At 33.6% G+C, this 20,446-nt stretch overlaps 1 protein-coding gene across 4 annotated transcripts; it reads left to right on the top strand.

Annotated features, from left to right (window-relative positions):
* The first annotated feature begins 241 nt into the window (after nt 1-241).
* On the top strand, nt 242-19,937 carry LOC126829582 (uncharacterized). 4 transcript variants are annotated; one of them, XM_050559530.2, is made up of 6 exons: nt 242-367; nt 12,221-12,318; nt 14,346-15,302; nt 16,467-16,631; nt 17,542-17,940; nt 18,211-19,937. In XM_050559530.2, the coding sequence occupies exons 2-6, from the start codon at nt 12,243-12,245 to the stop codon at nt 19,428-19,430; spliced, it is 2,817 nt and encodes a 938-aa protein (XP_050415487.1). In that variant the 5' UTR covers nt 242-367; nt 12,221-12,242; the 3' UTR covers nt 19,431-19,937. The 4 variants fall into 4 exon arrangements, with proteins under 4 accessions (XP_050415487.1, XP_050415489.1, XP_050415491.1 ...); XM_050559532.2 differs by lacking the exons at nt 242-367; nt 12,221-12,318; nt 14,346-15,302 and adding an exon at nt 15,450-15,641 and having other exon boundaries at nt 16,455-16,631; nt 18,211-19,936; XM_050559534.2 differs by lacking the exons at nt 242-367; nt 12,221-12,318; nt 14,346-15,302 and adding an exon at nt 15,452-15,607 and having other exon boundaries at nt 16,455-16,631; nt 18,211-19,936.
* The last annotated feature ends 509 nt before the right edge of the window (nt 19,938-20,446 follow it).

Below are 20,446 nucleotides of genomic sequence, written 5' to 3'. Positions count from 1 at the left end.
TGTTAAACTGAACAGTATTTTGCCAGTCTTTATTTCGCTCAAAGAGCGACATGGTTTCTATTCAGGTCTACAGATCAATATCGTATCACGTGATGTATTCAAAATGTCACGTGACTAGTTTATGTTGATTGTATCACCCATATATGGTAGCTTAATTACATCCAGGTGAAAATCTATAGTAGTCGACTCAATAATTCATGTTTTCACTGGATGGCTGCATCTTTTCAAACTAGTAACGATCGATGTCAACACCGGGGTTTACATGCGCACTGTGGCTGAATACCTATTGGTTGGTGCGAGTAGCAGTATGATAGTTTTTCTGGTCCTTTTATACATTTTACGATTCTAGAGAAATTGCTTATATTAGGTAAGTTCTTATCAAATACATTAATTTAATTCTTACATTTTCGAATAAGTTTCCAGTTAACATCGTTTAATAAAGTTAGCTCTGCACTAAACATGATATTTAACTAGATAATAGTAAGTGATTGTTCTCCGTTATTGAAGGTAGGTAAATCATCAGTGTTTGGAGAAGAACTATATTTTTTTTATAACAAGAATATAAATAGGCGATGAATTTTAAATGTATGTGTTAAGCGTGAAATATGTATGAGGCTGTCATTAAAGAACTGGGTAATACTAATTTGATGACTGACAGATGCGTTAAGGGACAATAATTGAATTGTTATTTTGAGTCAACAAAGACTGCGAATAATTGACAGTCCGTCAAGCTTGACTTATTCTGTTCGCATGCCAAGCAAACCCACTTTTATGAAAGACGCGCACGCAACTTGAATATTAAAATTACATGTACAATATTTTACATATTGATATACATGTTGTACACGTGAGCTATATTGACAGAATTTACAATGGAAATAAAACAATTAAATACACAATTCATGCACATCATTTACAAGGTGTGTTATTTTACTTAATAAATTAGAATGATCATGTTCAAATGTTGCTGTGCTGACTATGTATAGAATATTGTAGAACTGATAATAATACTGACTAAATTGAGACTATATAAAAAAGTTTAATTGTGGCATATAAATGAGATATCACCTGCGATATCACATCGGTGGAAGCGGACGTTAAATAAAGCTATTTCACACACACATATAACTGAGAGAAAGTCGTTGACAACGTCCTGGATCACAATTTAATCGAGATCGAAATGAATACAAAATTCATAGCAACCTGACCTGAACCTGTTCACTAATTTTTGTTCTATGGGGTTTTATAATGTTGTTGAGTTGGGTTTGGGTTTTTTTTTCCGCGCGGGGGGGGGGGGGGGGGGGGGGGTGGGGGGGTACAAGTAATACTCGTGGTAATTAATTCCACCTGGAATCTCTAATTATCAGTATGTCTAATTATTTTCGTCTCATTATTTTAACAGTGTTTTTTTTAATGTTGTTGGGTTGGTTTTGGGAGATTTTTTTCGCGGGGGGGGGGGGGGGTACAAGTATTTATCGTAATAATTGATTCCACCTGGATTCTCTAATTATCGGTATGTCTGATTATTTTCGTCTCATTATTTTAACAGTGGAAGCAATTGTGGATATAACTGGTAATTGTCACCGAAAATATCCTTTGATAATGTCATGAAGTCAGTTTTGTTTTGATTTAGAATACTATGCTAAGATAGCAAATTTATCTTACATACTTTTATAATTAATAGAAGTAAACACATGAGTATACATGTAAACATACTGTGTAAACTCGTTTACACTTAAATTTGCGCTGTCAGTGCGATATCATTGTGCTTTATATTAGGTCAAATATAATAAAGAAAATAGGGTTTCTTGGCCACAGATAGGGTCGGACCAAAATTCTTCTTTTTTCATAAATTAATATTTTAAACAGGCATTATGTAGGAGCTAAATCTGCCTATTGCTGGTCTTTCTTTGGGCATTAAATGTTATATAAATTAATAATTAGACATTTAGTAACATGACAAGACCATAATCAACTCTCGATGCCATCGGATGGCTCCGATTTTAAGTAGATTAGAACGGTTCGGCCATTTAATGGAGAAGCGAGGCTAAGTCCCGAATGATCATTACGGTGGTTACGATCAATGCACACATCTTGTCAAAACTACAACCACTGATAACATCGCTCAAAAAAAGTAATTTGAATGAAATTTTCAATATATTCAATTTGCATTATGTTTGAAATAATATAGCGAGAGCGCCAAGCTTTTCATCAAAATCTTACATAATGCCTCAAGTAATGTACCGATACTTGCAGTCCATTAAGCATGTGTTATTTCATTTTAAATATCGTAAAATGGTGATTCGGACTGTTGTATATATCGAAATTTCAGCGTCTTCAGAAATCCGCACTACGACCAATTTATAGGAACTGGGAAATGAAATTAAAGTTTTGAGTCGGCGATTTGGGCTAAAAATAAAATACAGAGTATCGGGGTAGGGTAACAGTAAACATGTAAATTCTTGTTTTTTGGCTTTATATGCTATTGGTAACCAAACTAGATTTTGATCTTTGCTATTCGCTTTTTGTATAAATTGTATTAATGATTCATACACTTTTTTTTTCTATATTTTTAGTTAAAATTTCTTATATTGTCCTTTACACTTTCTTGCAACACAATACAAATATTTATAAAATAGACCCTATATAACTATAATCAGCATTGCACCTGGTTTATAAAACACCGTGTGATGCTATATTTAGTTAGAAACTGTCAATGTGGCTGTTTCCAAGTAAACCATCAACTTTAAGCTGGGATTAACTCTTACTGTCAGTGGAGAGTTGACGTTGATTGTAAAATCAATGTCATTTATAATAGTATCGGTGGTGTGCTTTATTGTCACAGCAGCTATACTGAACCACCTTTAATACTCCTGATAGAAGAAGAAGAAATGTTGATTAAAGTATCACGCGGTGTACATTTATTCATTTAAAAATGTAATTTATAAGAACATCACCCGTACATAGTGGTCTATACATTAAATACTATTTAACAACATATTTATACATATTAGATATTATACAACAACATCTGTATGAATATTAAATACTATAAAACAACATCTTTGTTATATATCAGCATTAAATATAATAAAACAACATTTATATATGCACGCAACTTTCTAGAAAACAGCATCTTTATGTCTATTAAATACTGTAAAATATATATTTTTATGCGCATTAAAAAAATTAAAAAAAGTTTATTTAAACATCATTATGTAAATCAAAATACAACTAATTAAAATTTAAACACATTTAAGTAAACACTAATCTATTGGTGCCGAATGAACACACTCGTACACGTGTAAATCATATTATGTTAATCAATTACTCTAGTAAATTAAATATTTATGGTAAACAAAGGTATTTGTATCTTTTGTGATAATGTCTAGACAGTCGGAGGAGGGGGGGGGCGAATGGTTAGCACGTGCGCGCTGTGTCATAAGGCCTGCCATTGAGTCAACTGGTGTGGTTTCGAATCCCCGGTTGTACGTGACAAGGATTAGGGTCGCCTGCCCAACCTCGTAGGTTTTCTCCGGGTTCTCCGGTTTCCTCCCACTGCTAATTAAAGACCTCTCTCTCTCTCTCTCTCTCTCTCTCTCTCTAGACAGAATTTCAATCTTCGGGATATTAAATGTCAATAATATGATTTGATTTGTATATGTATATAACACAGCACGACATTTAAGCGCAATCAACACCATTTCAGATCTAGCTACAACTCTCTTTCATAGACACATTCTAATATGAAACAGGAAAGGTTCAAGTGAGTCCATTTCTGTAAGGTTTAAGTTGTCACTGATATTATTAAAACCGCGAATAATTGCGACATCACTGTCAAGTATAGAATGCGATTTTTCATCTGTCGACAATGGAAATTATTTAATCAAGTTAATTGGTCGGTACTGTAACTGACCATTATTATTTATTTCTAGAGTCTTATTTTCCCGATCTCCGTTATAATTGCACTTTAACTAGAATTCATATTATAGACAGCCAGCGACAGTTACCAGTTCTTTGTTCATCTCCAAAACCTGTCTTTGTCCTAGAATAAGAGACGAGTGAGTCACGGTTGTTATGTTTCAATGAATAGATGTAATATTATGCAAGTTTATTGAATTAAATCTGAACGTTGAATGTCGTCTGTAATTATATCAATTCCATCATTTAATGACCGCCATGCTGTTGTTGTTGTTCTTGCTAAACTTTCCATGACAATTAGTTAACCTAAAACATAACAAGCCTGTTTCATATTTTATATATTATTTACTAAAAAAAATAATCTATTAATTGCAGTCTTGTGTTGATATTTACTACTCTCATCAAGTGATTGTTTGATAATTATCATTATCTTCGATAGTACTTTGATTCTATCTTTACATAATAAGCACGATGATCTTAAAACACATCGAATGAATATTGGATTGCGGCTTAATATATTATATATCCACATAATTATCAACATATCGGATCGGGAAGATGTTATAGGATGGACTAGGATTACAGGGTAATGTGATTTAGATGGTATTGTGCTATTTAATGAAATGCGCGGATTAATAGGAAGGTCGTGTGTTATAGGGTTATCAGTCATCGTACTTGGCATTATATAGATTGACTTGCAGCTTTTAAACTATAATATATTACAACACACGGTTGTATAATAACAGCATTCAAAATACACAATCATTTATCATCATTCGATAAGACACCTGTTTGAAAGGACATGAGGTAACCATGATGGAAAATCCAGGGATATTTTCTAGGCCAATATTAAAACCGTGTCTCCATCATTGAATTGATTTTATTGTATGTTGTCTTAGGTCTTACTCGTAATAAATATATAGCATATTATCAGCCAACATAATGCAACTGGTACCATACAGCAGCTTGTCTGAAATACACAATACACAATAAATCTATATGAATGTCGTATTTCACCAAAGTAATAGTCTTAGAAAAGAATACACTGTAAGATTGGTAGTCGTGTATTTAAAGATCATCTGTTCGTTTCAATTTGGACTGCTTTGCGAGGACTATCGATTATATTCAATGACGAAATAAAATAATATAACATTGTATGTTACACAGGATAACTTTCTAATCTTTTCATAGTTGAAAGTATAGTAAATAAATTATTTAAATAAGTGTGCTATAGCATACATAAGTTTGTATATTTCTGCTTACTTTGTATAATATCACACAAAGGATGCTAGCGAAATTGTGCCTGCCTGGATCAAAGTCACGTTTTCTTTGATAATCTATACACCAAAATGAAAACAGTTTAAATAATCTTTTAAAACAGATTTATTGATGTAATATATTCATATATTTTTGAAAAGTTTGTTTAATATCGAATTGTAGGAGATACTTTGTGAATGATGGTACAGCTTGATAGAAATATATACGTTACTGTTATAAGTCTATCATTTAATGTAGCCTTGTAATCAGTCGTGATTAAAGATGATGGAATCAAACGACGCACATGATCCCATTCAATTCTAAAACCTCAAATACACGAACATCGCCAAAATCAATGGCTTCTGTGATGTTTTCGACGGAAGAGCAAACGCATTTCGTCCTAGTATCTATTGTCCACTCGTGTGGTCATTATTAGCATTTAAAGACTTTACCACAATTAAAATATTCTACTTGTGAACAGAATGTAACACTCGGCACGTTCCAAGATACCGAACGACAGTGGTTTATCGGTCGTATCATCAGCAATTCCATTAATGATATTTGGTTACCATGGTGATTTAGAGTTTGGATGTTTAAAATGGATGCAAGTATTTATTGTATTGGATGGAATTAAGATGATTTAATCGGGCGTCACTTTACAACGGATATTAATGTACATGTTTTAGAGGCAGGTCGGGTAAAAACACAAGATTTATTTTAATCTATTGTCGCATATCATATCTCTATGTTTTGTCTGAAATACAGTAAATCGAAATGAAATACAAATCATGGTTCTAAATAAATTGCTAGCTACATGTATGGGAACCTCCTCCCCACAAACTGGGAATGTGCATATACAGATTCTACACGACACCATACCTATATCCCATTCCATCAATATGGTGAACAAAAGGAGCGAGATAACACTATCGGTGAAATAATGTCCATGCTAATACATTTGACATAATTAACAGAAGTATCTCTATCTATAGAATTTAAACCAACCAATGTATATTAAAGCTGCGTTCATTGCAGCATATTGCATTGTTTAATTTCGTAAGAACACTCATTATTAGATAATACTAGATTACTTTATTATATAGAAACTTGAAAGTGTCATGATTATTTATTTTACAATATCCCAATATACAGCTCTTCTGGATCAATGATGGCATCAATATATCGTTAATAAACCCCGAAGAAAAAGATTATAAGAAACAGTGCCAGAGACTAAATTAACGATGATTAGGAAGAGTAAGGTTGACGTTGTGTGACATATGAGCCGTATAACGAAACTCTATAGAACAGCTTGCTTGCTCAGTACACTTTATTTATTAATTTTTAGCGTTTTTCGAAATTCCATCTGGATAAACGCCCATATTATTGTTATTTTTTGGCGTGCTAACTCATGGTGTCAACTGGCAGACTTTCGCCACAATGAAACGACAAGATCAGTCGCATTATTGCGCCTTTATCGTAAATCATTGTTTTGTTTTCCATTCTGAGTGACACTCGGATCCATTAACTTAAAGATACATTATGGAAGATTAGATAAAGAACTGACAGTTCTCACTATCATAGTTAAAAACTAGATAATGTACAGGGAATTTGCTGAAAATTTCAGTCAAATTGATCCGCTCTTAAATTTAGCGATTGAATTTTAGGCCTAGCCTCGATCATAATTACTAAGTCGGTACTATAAAAAACATAGTCTCGATTATCCAATTATTGATTTAATCATGAATGAGCGTCGAGCAGCAGATCGGATCATAATCCAGTAAATATCACAGGCTAGCGATGACATCGAGAGTTGATTATGGTCTGGATGAGTTAATTAATGTCTAATTAATAATTTAGATAACATTTCAGGCCTAAAGAAAGACCTGCAATTGGCAGATTTAGTTCTTGCATAATGTATGTTTAATTTGATATTTTCTTGTTTATTGCTTGTAATGTCTATGTAGTTAAAATTTTCTAGTTTGTTTGTGAAGTGCTGTCCTCCTGCACTTACTATTAAAACAGATTAACAAAAATATCGTTGCTATAACAGACTAATTGTTCCGATTTCCAACAGTGTTCTTTTAAAAAAAATATAGCGGCCTGTGGATTCTAGCCAGACAAAGGACATTATTTGACAACTATGTTTCATAAAAACAGCTTTGCTACGCTACAAAAATAAGGTACAGCAAAGGGAAGTAGGCTCTTACATAATAAAATTCTACATTAGTGTACAATCTTTGTACAATTTTACAAAACGAATGTGGAAATGAGGTCATAGCGCTAGCAAAAAGAAATACAGAGTTTAAAGATGCATTATGCAAAATCTAAATCTGCCTAGTGCAGACCTTTCTTTAGGCCTTAAATGGTATATGAATTATTAATTAGGTATTTATTAACATCACAAGAACTCTCGATGCCATCGGATGCTCTAGATTTTCAACGATTGGCGGTTAATGATTTCATTAAAAAATGGATAATCGAGACTTTGTTAACTATCGTTACATAACACATCTTTAATGAGATAAAAAAAAAATCAACATTATACGTGCAGTTGAAACTACTCACAGAGTTAGCCAGTGAAATTGTTTCTGTTTCATATTGGAAGTAGTACAGATTGGACGACATGATGCATTTCTTTAATTAAAATCCGACACTGACATGTCTGTGTTTATGTGTACGAGAGAATTCCATCTGATTTACGTGTACGATCTTTTTTTAGCCTAAGTTATCTGGTTATAGATGATAAGAGGATGAAAGACTGTGTTCTCGTTGCCAGGAACAATCCTTTAATCTAATCACTGTTGCTTTGATGTCTGGTCAGGGTCTCGATTTTACGCGAAGCGTGCGTTTAATAACAGCCATTGGTATGAGAAAAGTTCTTTAAGGATACTTTTATGAGATTTTAGTAAAGATCATACTGTATCATGTCATGTAATTTTAATTTCATAGTATTAAAATATAGCAAACTAGCTAATATATAACAATTATTTTAAAATATCATTTAAAAGCTTTATTATTGTGTCGTGTTCTTAGTTTTGTGCTAGCCTCGAGGTCGCGGGTTCGCTCCCGGCGTTGGCCGAGAAAGTTCATCTGGATTTTCCGACGTGGTTTCACCTTGTCAGTGGTGCAAGACGGAATGCTTGACAGGTACAGCTGTGTAGTTGTTCGGATGGTACGAAAAACCCAGGTCTCGTGTACACATTGACGTGCACGTAAAAGATCCCTTGACAGTTGGAATTCGATATAAGAGTAGGCCGTAGCGCCGCTGTCCGGGCAAAATTTTCCTCATAGCACACTGTATGGCGTATGCCCGTTTTCATTAGCCCAGTCTGAGCAGAACAGTAGGACGTAAAACCCCATTTCATTTCAATTCTTAGTTTTGTAATGTTAATGAAAGGATCCCTGCTCCAATGACGCAAAAACTGATCTCTTCACAAACGGACTAAAGTTTCGTGCATATGATATATTTTTTTAAAGAAATTAAAACCATAATTGCAAATATATATATATGCATAGATGTTTCAAGTATTTTTTTCTCTTGCGAATGAGGTTATAATATCCTACTCTGACATTAGCATTAGATACTTGTATTATGATCAAGATGATTTAAGTAGTCTCCATATCCAGCCCACACGAGCTTATTCCAGATAGCCAAATGGTCCGATTTGCCGGAGTCTCTTACACATTCAATCAAACCAAAAGTTCATATTGTCAAGTATTGAAGTATTGGGTGAATTTACTCCATGCTCTCGAGGACACTCCTGCGCACCGTAGCTACATTGTCCAGTAAATATAAGTAGAAAGTCAACATCTTATATTACATGTAAATGATGATGATCACTGTCTGCCTTTTTGTACTTCATTTTGGAAATACCAACTTTGAGATCATGCTGGCGAATTTTACTTTGTTGTTATGTCGAATTTCGCTTATTGATATGGTGGGCCCATCTGATTTTCTGATGCTGAATAGGTAGATTTTTTTTATGGCGCATAGGTGCAGTTTTAAATCCTAATGGAGACTGACATGTACATAGATTGTGTGGAGCAACATATTGTAGTTGTACATCTCATTGGATTTATTCACCAGGGTGTAATGTGGTTTCAATAAAATTACGCTTTTCTTTGAAGAAATGAACCCGTTTCCAGCGTTAGACCATATTCTTGGCCCTAGGAAATAAAAGACAATCATATAACTGAGTGTTACTATGTGGTAGCTTTTCTATGTGATTATATTATAGCTTTGTTTGTCCTGGTTACCGCCATCACCATGCTATATAATCATCTAGAATACTCGTACCATCTACTCAATATTAAATCAATATTCCAACTATAGGCTTCTTTTATCATTACAACAAAGAAAACGTACTTTGCAATTAATATAAATGTTAACGAATTTAGAATGATCAACAATAAATTGACTTACAGCTAAAAGCCAAAGCACATTGGTTTTGAATGGAGAAAAATGAAGCCAATTATGTATTTCATTGACTCACGCTACCATACGCATTCTAGGTTTTGTTGCTTTATATAGTTTCCCAAAATGAACAAATTACAGGTGTAGTGAACGAGGCTAAATTTGTCTATGGGCTGACTTTTTTATGATAGGTTTACCATTGGGTTTGAACTTCAATTTTTAAACCAATACCACCTGTTGTTGCGAACTCATCATTCGTAATTATTAAAAACAAACCCAAAGAACCGATATACGCATAAGAACCTCGACATCCAATAACTGAATTTATCAACAATTAGCAGCAGTAGTAGTATTTCTCAAAGTATAGAACAAAACATATTCAGATTCAAATACGCTTCCATGCATTTAGGCATTGACAAACACGGTCTCACGTATATGTTCATATTCCTTAAACATGTGACTGTGATCAACTACTTATTTGTATAAATATAAACACTATAACAATATTAAGTGAAATACTCCAGATTCTATAATTGATCAATTAAATAAACATTTCTATGACTACCTCTGGGAGGGAAAGGGTAAAATAAAAGGACCATATTGTGTAAGGATTGCAGCTCAGAAGGTTTAAACATGATTAATATTCATGGACATATCAGGTCAGGTGTAAATCATTATTTTGGATACAGAAAATGCTAACCGAAAATAATCAACCTTGGGTAAATCTAATGACCCTAAATGTACATCCTTATAATCCGTTAATCTTAATATCTGCAAATTACGATTCAAAACATATTAAATTGCTTCTACAAACAATTATTTGAAAATTTGCATAAAATTTATAAAGTAAATTTAGATAAATTAGAAATATCCGAACAGATATTACCATACTTTCCCGGACGTTCACTCCGTTCTCAACAGGAACATCTTCTTACAATCCCAAAATATAAACTCAAATCATTTGGATACAGATCGTATGTTCATATTGTGCCTGTTTTGTGGAATTCATTACCGCTGAACATTAAACTGTCACCCAGCCTAGAAACATTCAAAACTAACTTAAAATCTCATCTATTTACGGTTTATTACGGCACCCAGTCCACAGAGTATTTTTACTCTGTGACCCAGTCTTTGTAGCGCCTTGAGCATGCATACTAGTATGGAACTGTGCGCGATATAAATATACATATTATTATGAACAAAATCCGAATATTAAAAAATGTAAGACGATGGAATAATTCATAAAAAACGTATACTTTGTATCTGATACATTTAAAACCTTACCCAAGCCTTATACATACACTGAACTATTTATATTTCAGTCTTATCTTATACGAAATTAACACACATATTGTTGTACCAATCTTTAAATTTATCCAATGACAATGTAATAACATTTTACAATTCCTATAACCGAATAAACAACAACAAAACTATACATGTACTATGTGATAACATTAAGACAAATTTAATGTCATGTTATCACATAAAAACCCAGAACTTAAAACCAAAAAACATCTACAAAATAAGAAATAAAGAATTCACTTGGATACAATTAACGCCATTACTAAACGGTAAGATGAACTTTGTAATATAATCAACGAAGTTGAAATGAAGTCAATATTTAATGTAATCAATGACACAATGTTCAGAAACAATAACTAGAATATTTCAATTTAAACATATTCACAAGATAATTTATACCAACTTTAGACTCTTTAAAATTGGTAAGGTCTTCCTAATTCTATGTGACTTTTGTCAATCAGCTGTTTTCTACAAAACATGACAAGTAGCTCTTCAAATGATATTAAACTTTCACCAAAAATTCTCTAAATGTACCCGAAGAGTTCCCCGACAGTTTGGATATATTACAATAAATATACTAATTCATGTAATAAAGTAGGAGTGAAAGCCTTAATTAAAGGTTTATGCTATCATTATTCAAACCCATCCCTCTGTATACTATTTAAATACTACTCGTGCATGTATATACGGTTTGAGGTTCGTTAAAGTACAACCAGTAATGGTTCTCTACAACAATACCGCCAAATAGCATCCAACCAATTATCTACTTTGACAACTTGTTGTATCGTTGACAAATTGTTTTTGATGTTATTGGGGTGAAATCATGTAAAGTGATCATCGTCTTGCTAACGACGATGTGTTAACAATTGACACAAGGAAAAAGTGTGTTATCTAATTCCCACTTCAAACTGGCGCCATATACAGTTGCCTGTAAAAATTCTTCCGTTCGGAAGAGCAAGTTGGATTAATCTCCATTCTAATCTGAATTTATTTTAAATATTAGAACAAATTATATCTAGATTTCAATCACGCAGATTTGTTTGGCATGTTGAAAGCACCAAATATTTCCAAATACCTAACAAATATAAATGTAACCTCTTTTCATAAAGAACACCAAACTTGAAAGGTGCTGAATAGTCGCTCATTGCAAACAATCACTCAAGTAGGGTATTTAAATTTAAATAAACCTGATAACTTGTTATACAGCTTTTACAATATGCATATCTAAATAAGTTGAGTTAATCTGTTTAAATTGTGACACTATCTTGTAACATGATATGGTGGGCTGTTTTAAGTATTTGATAATAATATTTTATTTTATAGAGTATCTCAAGAAGAAGTTAAAATGAATTATGTGACCGGATGGCTGACATTTATTAGTATTGTATGTGTCCAGAGATTAATTTGTAGTAGTAACACAGGTAACATACTTAATATTATACGTGTTTAAGTGACAAAACATTTAGATTGTATCTATAATTAAGAACTGTAAATAGGGTCTCGTCAAAAACCATGGACATTAACAGCAAGCTCTCTTCTGTATCGCTTGATATCCCTGGAGTCTACATAAACGAGTAACTGTTTTGTTAATTGTCCCAGTTTATAATTACTTCTTACTTATATACAAAATTCATATTACCTTCTTTAAAGGGCCAATCTCGATTATATTTTGGAGAATAAACCTGCTTAATTTTGTGTTAAAAGTCCTTAAAACTTAGGGCCGAGCAACTAACTCATACGTTTTCAAACAACTTAAACCCGTTTGTCTTTACCTGGAAATGCAGACCGGTGTGTATTATACGGTGTCTGGATAAAACCAGACTTTTATTTTATAAAAATAACGTGTAGGTCAAATTTACCTTTAGTTATCAAGTACATCATTTGGGTCATGCACTCTTTAGACCCCCGAAGAAACGGCAATCGATTATAAGGTCACCCAAAGAAAAAGTTGACCCGAAATCTTAAAAGGGTTAACATATAATATACTTAGTATATAATACTAGGTGTTTAAGTAGTATTTATGTAATGACACGTAATATACTTAATATATATTACCAGGTGTTAAAGCAGTGACACGTTTAAAATACTCGGTGTTTAAATACTGGCACACAAGTGTTTAAGTAGTGACATATACTTAATATATAATACTACGTGTTTAAATAATGGCACTCAAGTGTTTAAGTAGTGACATATTCTAGGTGTTTCAGTTTCTAGGTTTGATATAGCTAATATACTTAATATGTAATTATAGATGATTAATGTTGCTCGGATTTTATCCACCCCTTCTTAACCCGTATATTAGTACACCCTGGTGGAAATGATCAACCGATTTAGTACACTGTTGAACCATATACATTACTAATTCACGAAATAAATTATACGCAGTCTTGCATCACGAGAATTAACTACCTAAACATTTTATACCCACGTTAATTAGAAAAAAAGTTCAAAATGTCTTTTAAACACAACGCATAACAATATGCAATTTTCTCTAATTTTGTCAATTTTATTAACCCCGATATTTAAAGTACAACGTAAGTAGGTGATAATTGAAAATGAACATAGTAATTAATCAATAATGTCTATAGAAAGATTCGATTTTTTATGAAGATAAATCTTTAAATTATATATAGTCTATTGATTACATTCATATTTTATACATACCACATGTGAATAGCACAAAACATATTATAGGTCATGCTGCCCTTTCTGATCAATTATATTTAGGTTTACATTGAAGACAAAAATATCATGTATAGGCGACATGGTCACATCTGTTGCCCTGATCTTAAAAATACATGATACGTGAAAGATTAAATAACTAGAAAAATGTGAGGAAGTCTAAACAATAAAATGCGAATTGAAGGGGTTATATATTTTTTAGATAGGTACAACGGTACCGCGTGCGCTGCCCTAGAAAGTCCTCCACCTGAAACCCCTTTGATGCAGATCCAAATAGTATTAAAGTATTTCTTCATCCGATTCCTGAAATATAAGAACATAAACGGGTGCGAGTTAAGTCCCTTATTACACCCAATATTGACAAAGATGCCCATTGTTGCTCAATAATCATTGTCAAAAAATCCATCAGAGCACGTTTTAAGGCATTCACTAAGAAGAAAGACAACCCTTCGAATTTAAGGTTGAAAATAAGGTTGTTCCTTATGCTTCACCAATGCCACGTTTAGGTTTGAGTTTGAAAGACGAAAATACAAAAATATCTAATTAAAAGATCTGCTCCGGAGACCTTGCAAATATTTTAATGAATGTTTAGAGAATATTCCGTTTAAATTTTTCTGAACCCTTATCCCGTCTGATCTTTACGGACATAAGCAAGAAATATTTTAAACAAATCTTTCAATGTAATTCTATGTTTTAGAATATTTCATTTTAAAAAATTAAATGTTGGTTCTCTTAAATTTTAACATCTATTTTGCTGTTTGTGCAGGTGGTATGTATCAGTTGATGGCGCCGCTCCTGTATCAAGCTTTTTCTGGGGATCTAGAAATAGAGTACAAACTCTTAACCAACGTGTCTCTACCTCATGCCTTTGTGCGGTTGCTCTGTATCAATGATCCGAAACCTTTAGAAGTTACCACCCTTGCTCTGCCTTTGGGTGTCAATGATGGACGTTTACTTGTTATGTGCGGTATATTAGAGGTTGCTGGTAGATATGTAGCTAGATTATACACGCATGAAGGAGGAACCATTCTAACAGAAGCAAAATTTGATGTTTCTTGGCCATCTATTCATCTAACTTTACCAGACAAATATGTTGCCTTGACTACCGGTGTTAAAATGCGTATTTCGTCATCAGTTTCGTGTAAGTCGTTACTGAATCGGGAGAAAATGGTTTTAGCAATTTATCACGTGAGAGGTGATATTACTGATCAATTACCCCTCGGATCATCAAACCTGATAACTAACACTACCATGATAGATTTTACCAGTCAAGTGGAACATGAATTTCCTTGTAATTTCTTTGACGTTGACGGTTCGTACCAAGCTGTGTTGAAATCTACGTATAAGCTTGGTACTGAGATAACCAGAAGTAACATTATGGCAGCAGTATGGAGCGATCATTATAATATAAATATTAGAACAGACTCTGTTTTTCCTTGTCCAAATTTATTAAATATTCTTTATACGCGTCCATCATGTCCCTCCAAAGATAAGATACGAATATTTATGTTAAAAAAGGAAGTTAAAGGCTCTCTAGCATCGCCATTACAGCGGAAATACGTGTTTGAAAGACGGATTAGTCCAGATATGACTATGTTAAGACTGAGTTGTAATTTATTTAATACAACATCAGCGGGATATTGTTTTATGTATGTCAGTGTTTCTAAAATTGGTAGTGTACAGGAACAGAAACAAGTTTGTCTATCAGCGCATCCTAACTCAGGTATGTGTTTTACTCATCCTTTATCGTTATATATTAATTATCTAACATAATGGTGGTGTGGGAATTGGGATAGGGTGGGTGCGGTTATAATTATAAGCAAACAAGGTTATGAACCATTACATCAGTAAATTGGCGTACGTTATGGGATCTATATCACCACAATTACCAGTATTATTATTATTTCTTATATACTTCAGCTCATTGATAAAACAAAGTCATATACTTTACGACATGTAATAATATAAAATTATATTTTTGTTTTCTTTAACATCTAAAATGGCTCGTTATTGACAATTATTGATTTGGTAAGTTGATCTTTATAAGAAAACATGTCTGTATGTAAGTATATTGTAGAAACTGCATCTTGGGTTCTCATTTTTAAGTTGCTAGATCTGATTTTGTTTTTTATGTTTTATGTGGTTTGTGTTGCTTTGTTTTGTTTTAAAGCTATGTGATATTTGATCATTTTACACATGTAATAGTCTTATTATTGCATTTGATTGACTTGATGTATTCTTAGTAAAAAATAATATTTTTACTGGCTTTCTAAAACGATTATTAAACTTATCATATTTTGCATGGGTGTTCGTAGTATCAGTAAAATATTTTTTTTAAGCTGTTGAGTGGATGGTGAAAAATTTAAAGAACATTTGACGAGAGAGAGAGAGAGAGGGAGAGGAGAGAGAGAGAGAGAGAGCGAGAGAGGGGGTGCTAACCCCCATACATATAGGTCATTTCGAAATAAACATATGTTTCAATTGTACATATATTTGAATTATTAAATGAAATTTCACTTAGAGATTCAACATTTACAATAACCCTCACACGACACACACTAGGTCATTCCGAGACTAATGTTTCAATTGTATTTGAATCATTAAATGACATTTCCTTTAGAGATTCAACATTTACAGTATTGTAACTTCCCCAGATGACGACCAGAGACTGCAAATCTGTTCTGATATTATTTCATTATATATTTGTCAAGCAAATACACGGTCAAGGAAATAAGACCAATAATTATGTTTTATGAGGTTTTCTTTTGCTGTTCCATATCTTCAAATAGACTGAAATTATTAAAAAAAACTCACTATTAAAACATCACACCTTTTGTTATAATTTTCATAATGCACTTTATTTATATATTTCTAGTTTTACCTATAGATGGTAAATGGAGTAGTTGGTCTGAATGGGGAAAATGTTCACCATCGTGTGGTGCTGGTAAAAGAAGTAGATATAGATTATGCAACACACCAGCACCAGCTAATGGTGGACGGTTTTGTAGTGGTGAAGCATTCCAGTGGCAGTCATGTTACAATATGTGTACAGGTTAGTCTTATAGCCCGTTCAGACCGCAAATGTGGGCCAAATAAACCAGTTTAAAAACCCCAGCTCCCGACATATCTTCGAGAAGGCTTTTTATTTTAAACTGGTTCATCTTGGCGGTCTGAACGGGTTGGCTTAAAAACCTCGGTTCCAGCTTGATTTGAGCATGCGCAGTATGCAGTATCGGGGTCAGGCAGTGCCAATGTTATCGAAAGCGTGCGAGAACCGAAAAAAGAATATGAAGCTACCCATGCGCACACTGATCCGCAGTGAATATTCGCTTGGCCGCTACAATCACTGATAAGGATGACATCGATGCGACTTAATTAAATTCTGAAACATTTTTTTCATTTATTAGAAAAATAAATAAAGTCGTTTGAATTGTTTGTAGGTAAAAATCATTTCCTATTTAGTGTAAATGGGTATTAAAATAAGTAAAATTCACCATTTAGCACGCGCTATTGAGCCAATGATGGACGCCGCGTGATGTGACGTCACGTGTCGAAACAGTCATCTGTAACAGAGATATTAAAATATCTCTGTGAAACAGATTGACCCATGCGTTGTTAACTCGAACCTCCGACCGAAGAGGTCAGAATAGTTAAACTGATTTGGCTGTTCGTACACGATGCTGTCTTAAAAACCCCGGCGATTTTGAACTGGTTTAAAAATAAGCGTCTGCACGGTATATTAGCCTTTACAGCCCATTTGGAATTTACAATCACATCACATGATGATGTTATATACGTGGCATAGACTAATTCGTCATCTTCGGGAATTCTCACTTATTTACCATTAAGAATTATTATCTGTATACTGTTTTAATTTTAATTCAAAAACGTGTACTGCTTTTAATTTATCTCCGGTGATTTATAATTAAATGATGAGACTAGTTTTAAAATCTTTTTTTCAGATAAGATTCCAGATACACCTTTAAAGGTGATGTCATTTGATTCAATGTGTACTTGTGGTTGTCAAGTAAAAGCTGAGTCAGGGGGGATAACTGCAAGTGGCAGATGTCCCGGAAAGGCTGTGTGGCTAATCCGTACTTCTTCATCACATCGAATTCGTTTTGTGTTCAAGTACATAGATCTATTAGTTGATAAACAGGTTGTGACTATAAGAAATGGTGATAATGACAATTCAGATTTGTTATATAGATCAAGTGAAGGCGACTTTAAAAGAGAGATTTATTCATCTGGAAATACATTATTAGTAGAACTATTCACCAGCACCAACGAAACACTACATATGTTAAATGTAACATTACCTGTTTATTTTCATGGATTTATGGCAACATTTGACAGTGAAGGTATTTATACATATTATATAGATTTCTAATTTATAAGTTTTCTTTAAGGGAGCTAAACCTCTCACTCAGTATTTTCCAAAATATTCAAAATAAAAAACACGAATTACAATTCAATATTGACCCATTTCAATCAATATTGGTGTTGTCATCTTTCGTGAAAATACGGAATCCTAATATCCAATATACAGTATATATTATATATTATTCATGTCTATCTAGAAGTGTAGTAAGATAACTTTTAATTTAAAATGTATCTTTTTTTCTTTTTAGTTGTTTCTCCAAGCAGCTCTTCAATTATAAGGCGGGAAATGGTATCAATTTTGGATAGCTCCGCAACTACCGTTGGTATAGCTTTGTGCATATTAATAGTGATAATAGCCGTGGTTTTTGTAGCCTTCCATAAAACATTTCAAAAACGTCGCCATAAGTATGCCATGGCTGGAACAGACAGTCCTGTGCGCAGTTTACATGACCATAGCTGTCATGATAGTAATGACGCCATTGAAGATCACGAAATTCAAGTTAGATTAGCAGATGAAACCAAGCGAAAACAGTTAACACCAACTAATGGCGTTTCTCGGAAATCATCTGTGACAAGTGTGTGTAGTAATGGACTGAAACGTTTTCGTTCTAAAGCAGATAGCGACATTATTCAAAAACCCTCCAATAAAGGCTACACACCTTTGGTTAGTCCAATAGGGGCAAGTGACACGCCGGAAGTTCATTCTACAGACAGAAAGTTTTTCCAAGGAAGTCCGAGTTTACGCAAATGTGCCCCTCGGTCACCAAAAGTACATCCGTCCCCTAAATTAAGACATGTGACAATAAACAGCCAACCAGACTCTCCTGTTTCTACAAAACAAGAATTGTTAACTAAAAAACGCTATGAACCATCCGATAATATTAACGATAAGATAACACCTACTAATACCGATCAAAAAACACCTACTGTAGATTTGGCCTTAAATAGGTTTATTGCCAAAAGAAACACGGACAATGTTCCCAAAAACAGTGACATATCGCTAGCTACTATACAAAATGGGGAAGTCATTGAGAAACCGTTAAAAAAAGAAACTTCCTTCATACAAACTGTGCCTAAAGTTCCACGTCCTACATCCCTATCAGAAAGTTTCTCCTTGGATACTATAAACAAACCGGCAAATGGTGGTAGCTTGATGGCGTGTGAAAGAGATCGTCTTTTACCTAAACCTGATGGACAAAGTCCAAAAACCTATCGTGAAGAACAGGCTTTACTCGTTAGTCCATCATCTTCTAAACCTAGTAAAACTAGCAGTAAACAATCGTCAATGACATCTCCTTCTCATAGTGTTCAAACACCTTCTGAAATAGCACTTGATGGCTTAGAATTAGAATATGATGATTTTATAGAAGATGACCCTTTGTCCTATTTTGATTATGATGAAATGCAGAGATTGAAGTGGCATGGTGGTGAGAAAATTGGTAAACCTATAAATGAGGAGGACGATTAATGTTTGCTTATATTATTATTTTTAAAACGAGAGCCAGCTTTTGCCGAAAGGTCTGCTTCCTAATACCCGGACATTTTAATCATTTTCAATGAGAAAGTTATTTCAAATTATTATATAAATCACAGAAATGTACGCTATTTATTTATTTCTTTATTGATTTGTTTAAATATGTAAACACAAATAGATCGAACAAGGTATAATTGTGCATTCCAGTATAATCCCAGATAATCAATATCGTTGATTCGGTACAACGAGCAGCTAATGTGAGGTCCCTGTTGCCTTCTATTGTTTCAATAGAAATGCAAAATATTGTTGGTTAATAATTCTAAAAGAATTTTATATTTGTGTTTAATATTTATTTGATACACGCCCTAGTCATTTTGTAATATCAAGTTACACTGTTTAACAGTATTCAGATTATGTAGAGAGAAATATATTAGAGATATATTATTTTGTTTGAGAATAAAAACATAGATATAACGATGCTTATTCAAAACTAAGCTTTGATTGTTTTAATGTGAGTTTTAGATTGTTTTATTATAAATATTTTATGATCTGCCATTCAGTTTAAAGCGACTACCCACGTCACATCTGTCCTTGTTATCGGACACAAATTAGGGGATCACGCTAGCCTGGAGGTCGGGTGTTCGATCTCTGCATTGGCCGAGAAAGTTCGTCTAGATTTTCCGGCATGGTTCCCCTTGTCAGTGATGCAGGACGGAGGGCCTGACAAGCACAGCTGCCTAGTCGTTCGGATGGGACGAAACACCGAGGTCCTGATAGTTGGAATTCGATATAATAGTAGGCCGTGGTGCCGCTGTCCGGGAAAAATTTCCCTCATAGCACACTGTATGGCGTATGCCCGTCTTCATTAGCCCAGTTCGGAGCAGAACAGTAGGACGTTAAACCCCATTTCATTTCATTTTCATTTCTGACACAAATTGTGTTCCGTTAAAGAGGGGACATATTAATACACATCCCTGAAATAATAATTACGAGCATTATCAGCTCATTAG

Source organism: Patella vulgata, chromosome 8, assembly GCF_932274485.2.
Source record: "Patella vulgata chromosome 8, xgPatVulg1.2, whole genome shotgun sequence".
Taxonomy (NCBI): Eukaryota; Metazoa; Mollusca; class Gastropoda; family Patellidae; genus Patella; species Patella vulgata.
Note: the sequence above shows the minus strand (reverse complement) of the source record. Positions and strands in the feature narration are given on the sequence as shown.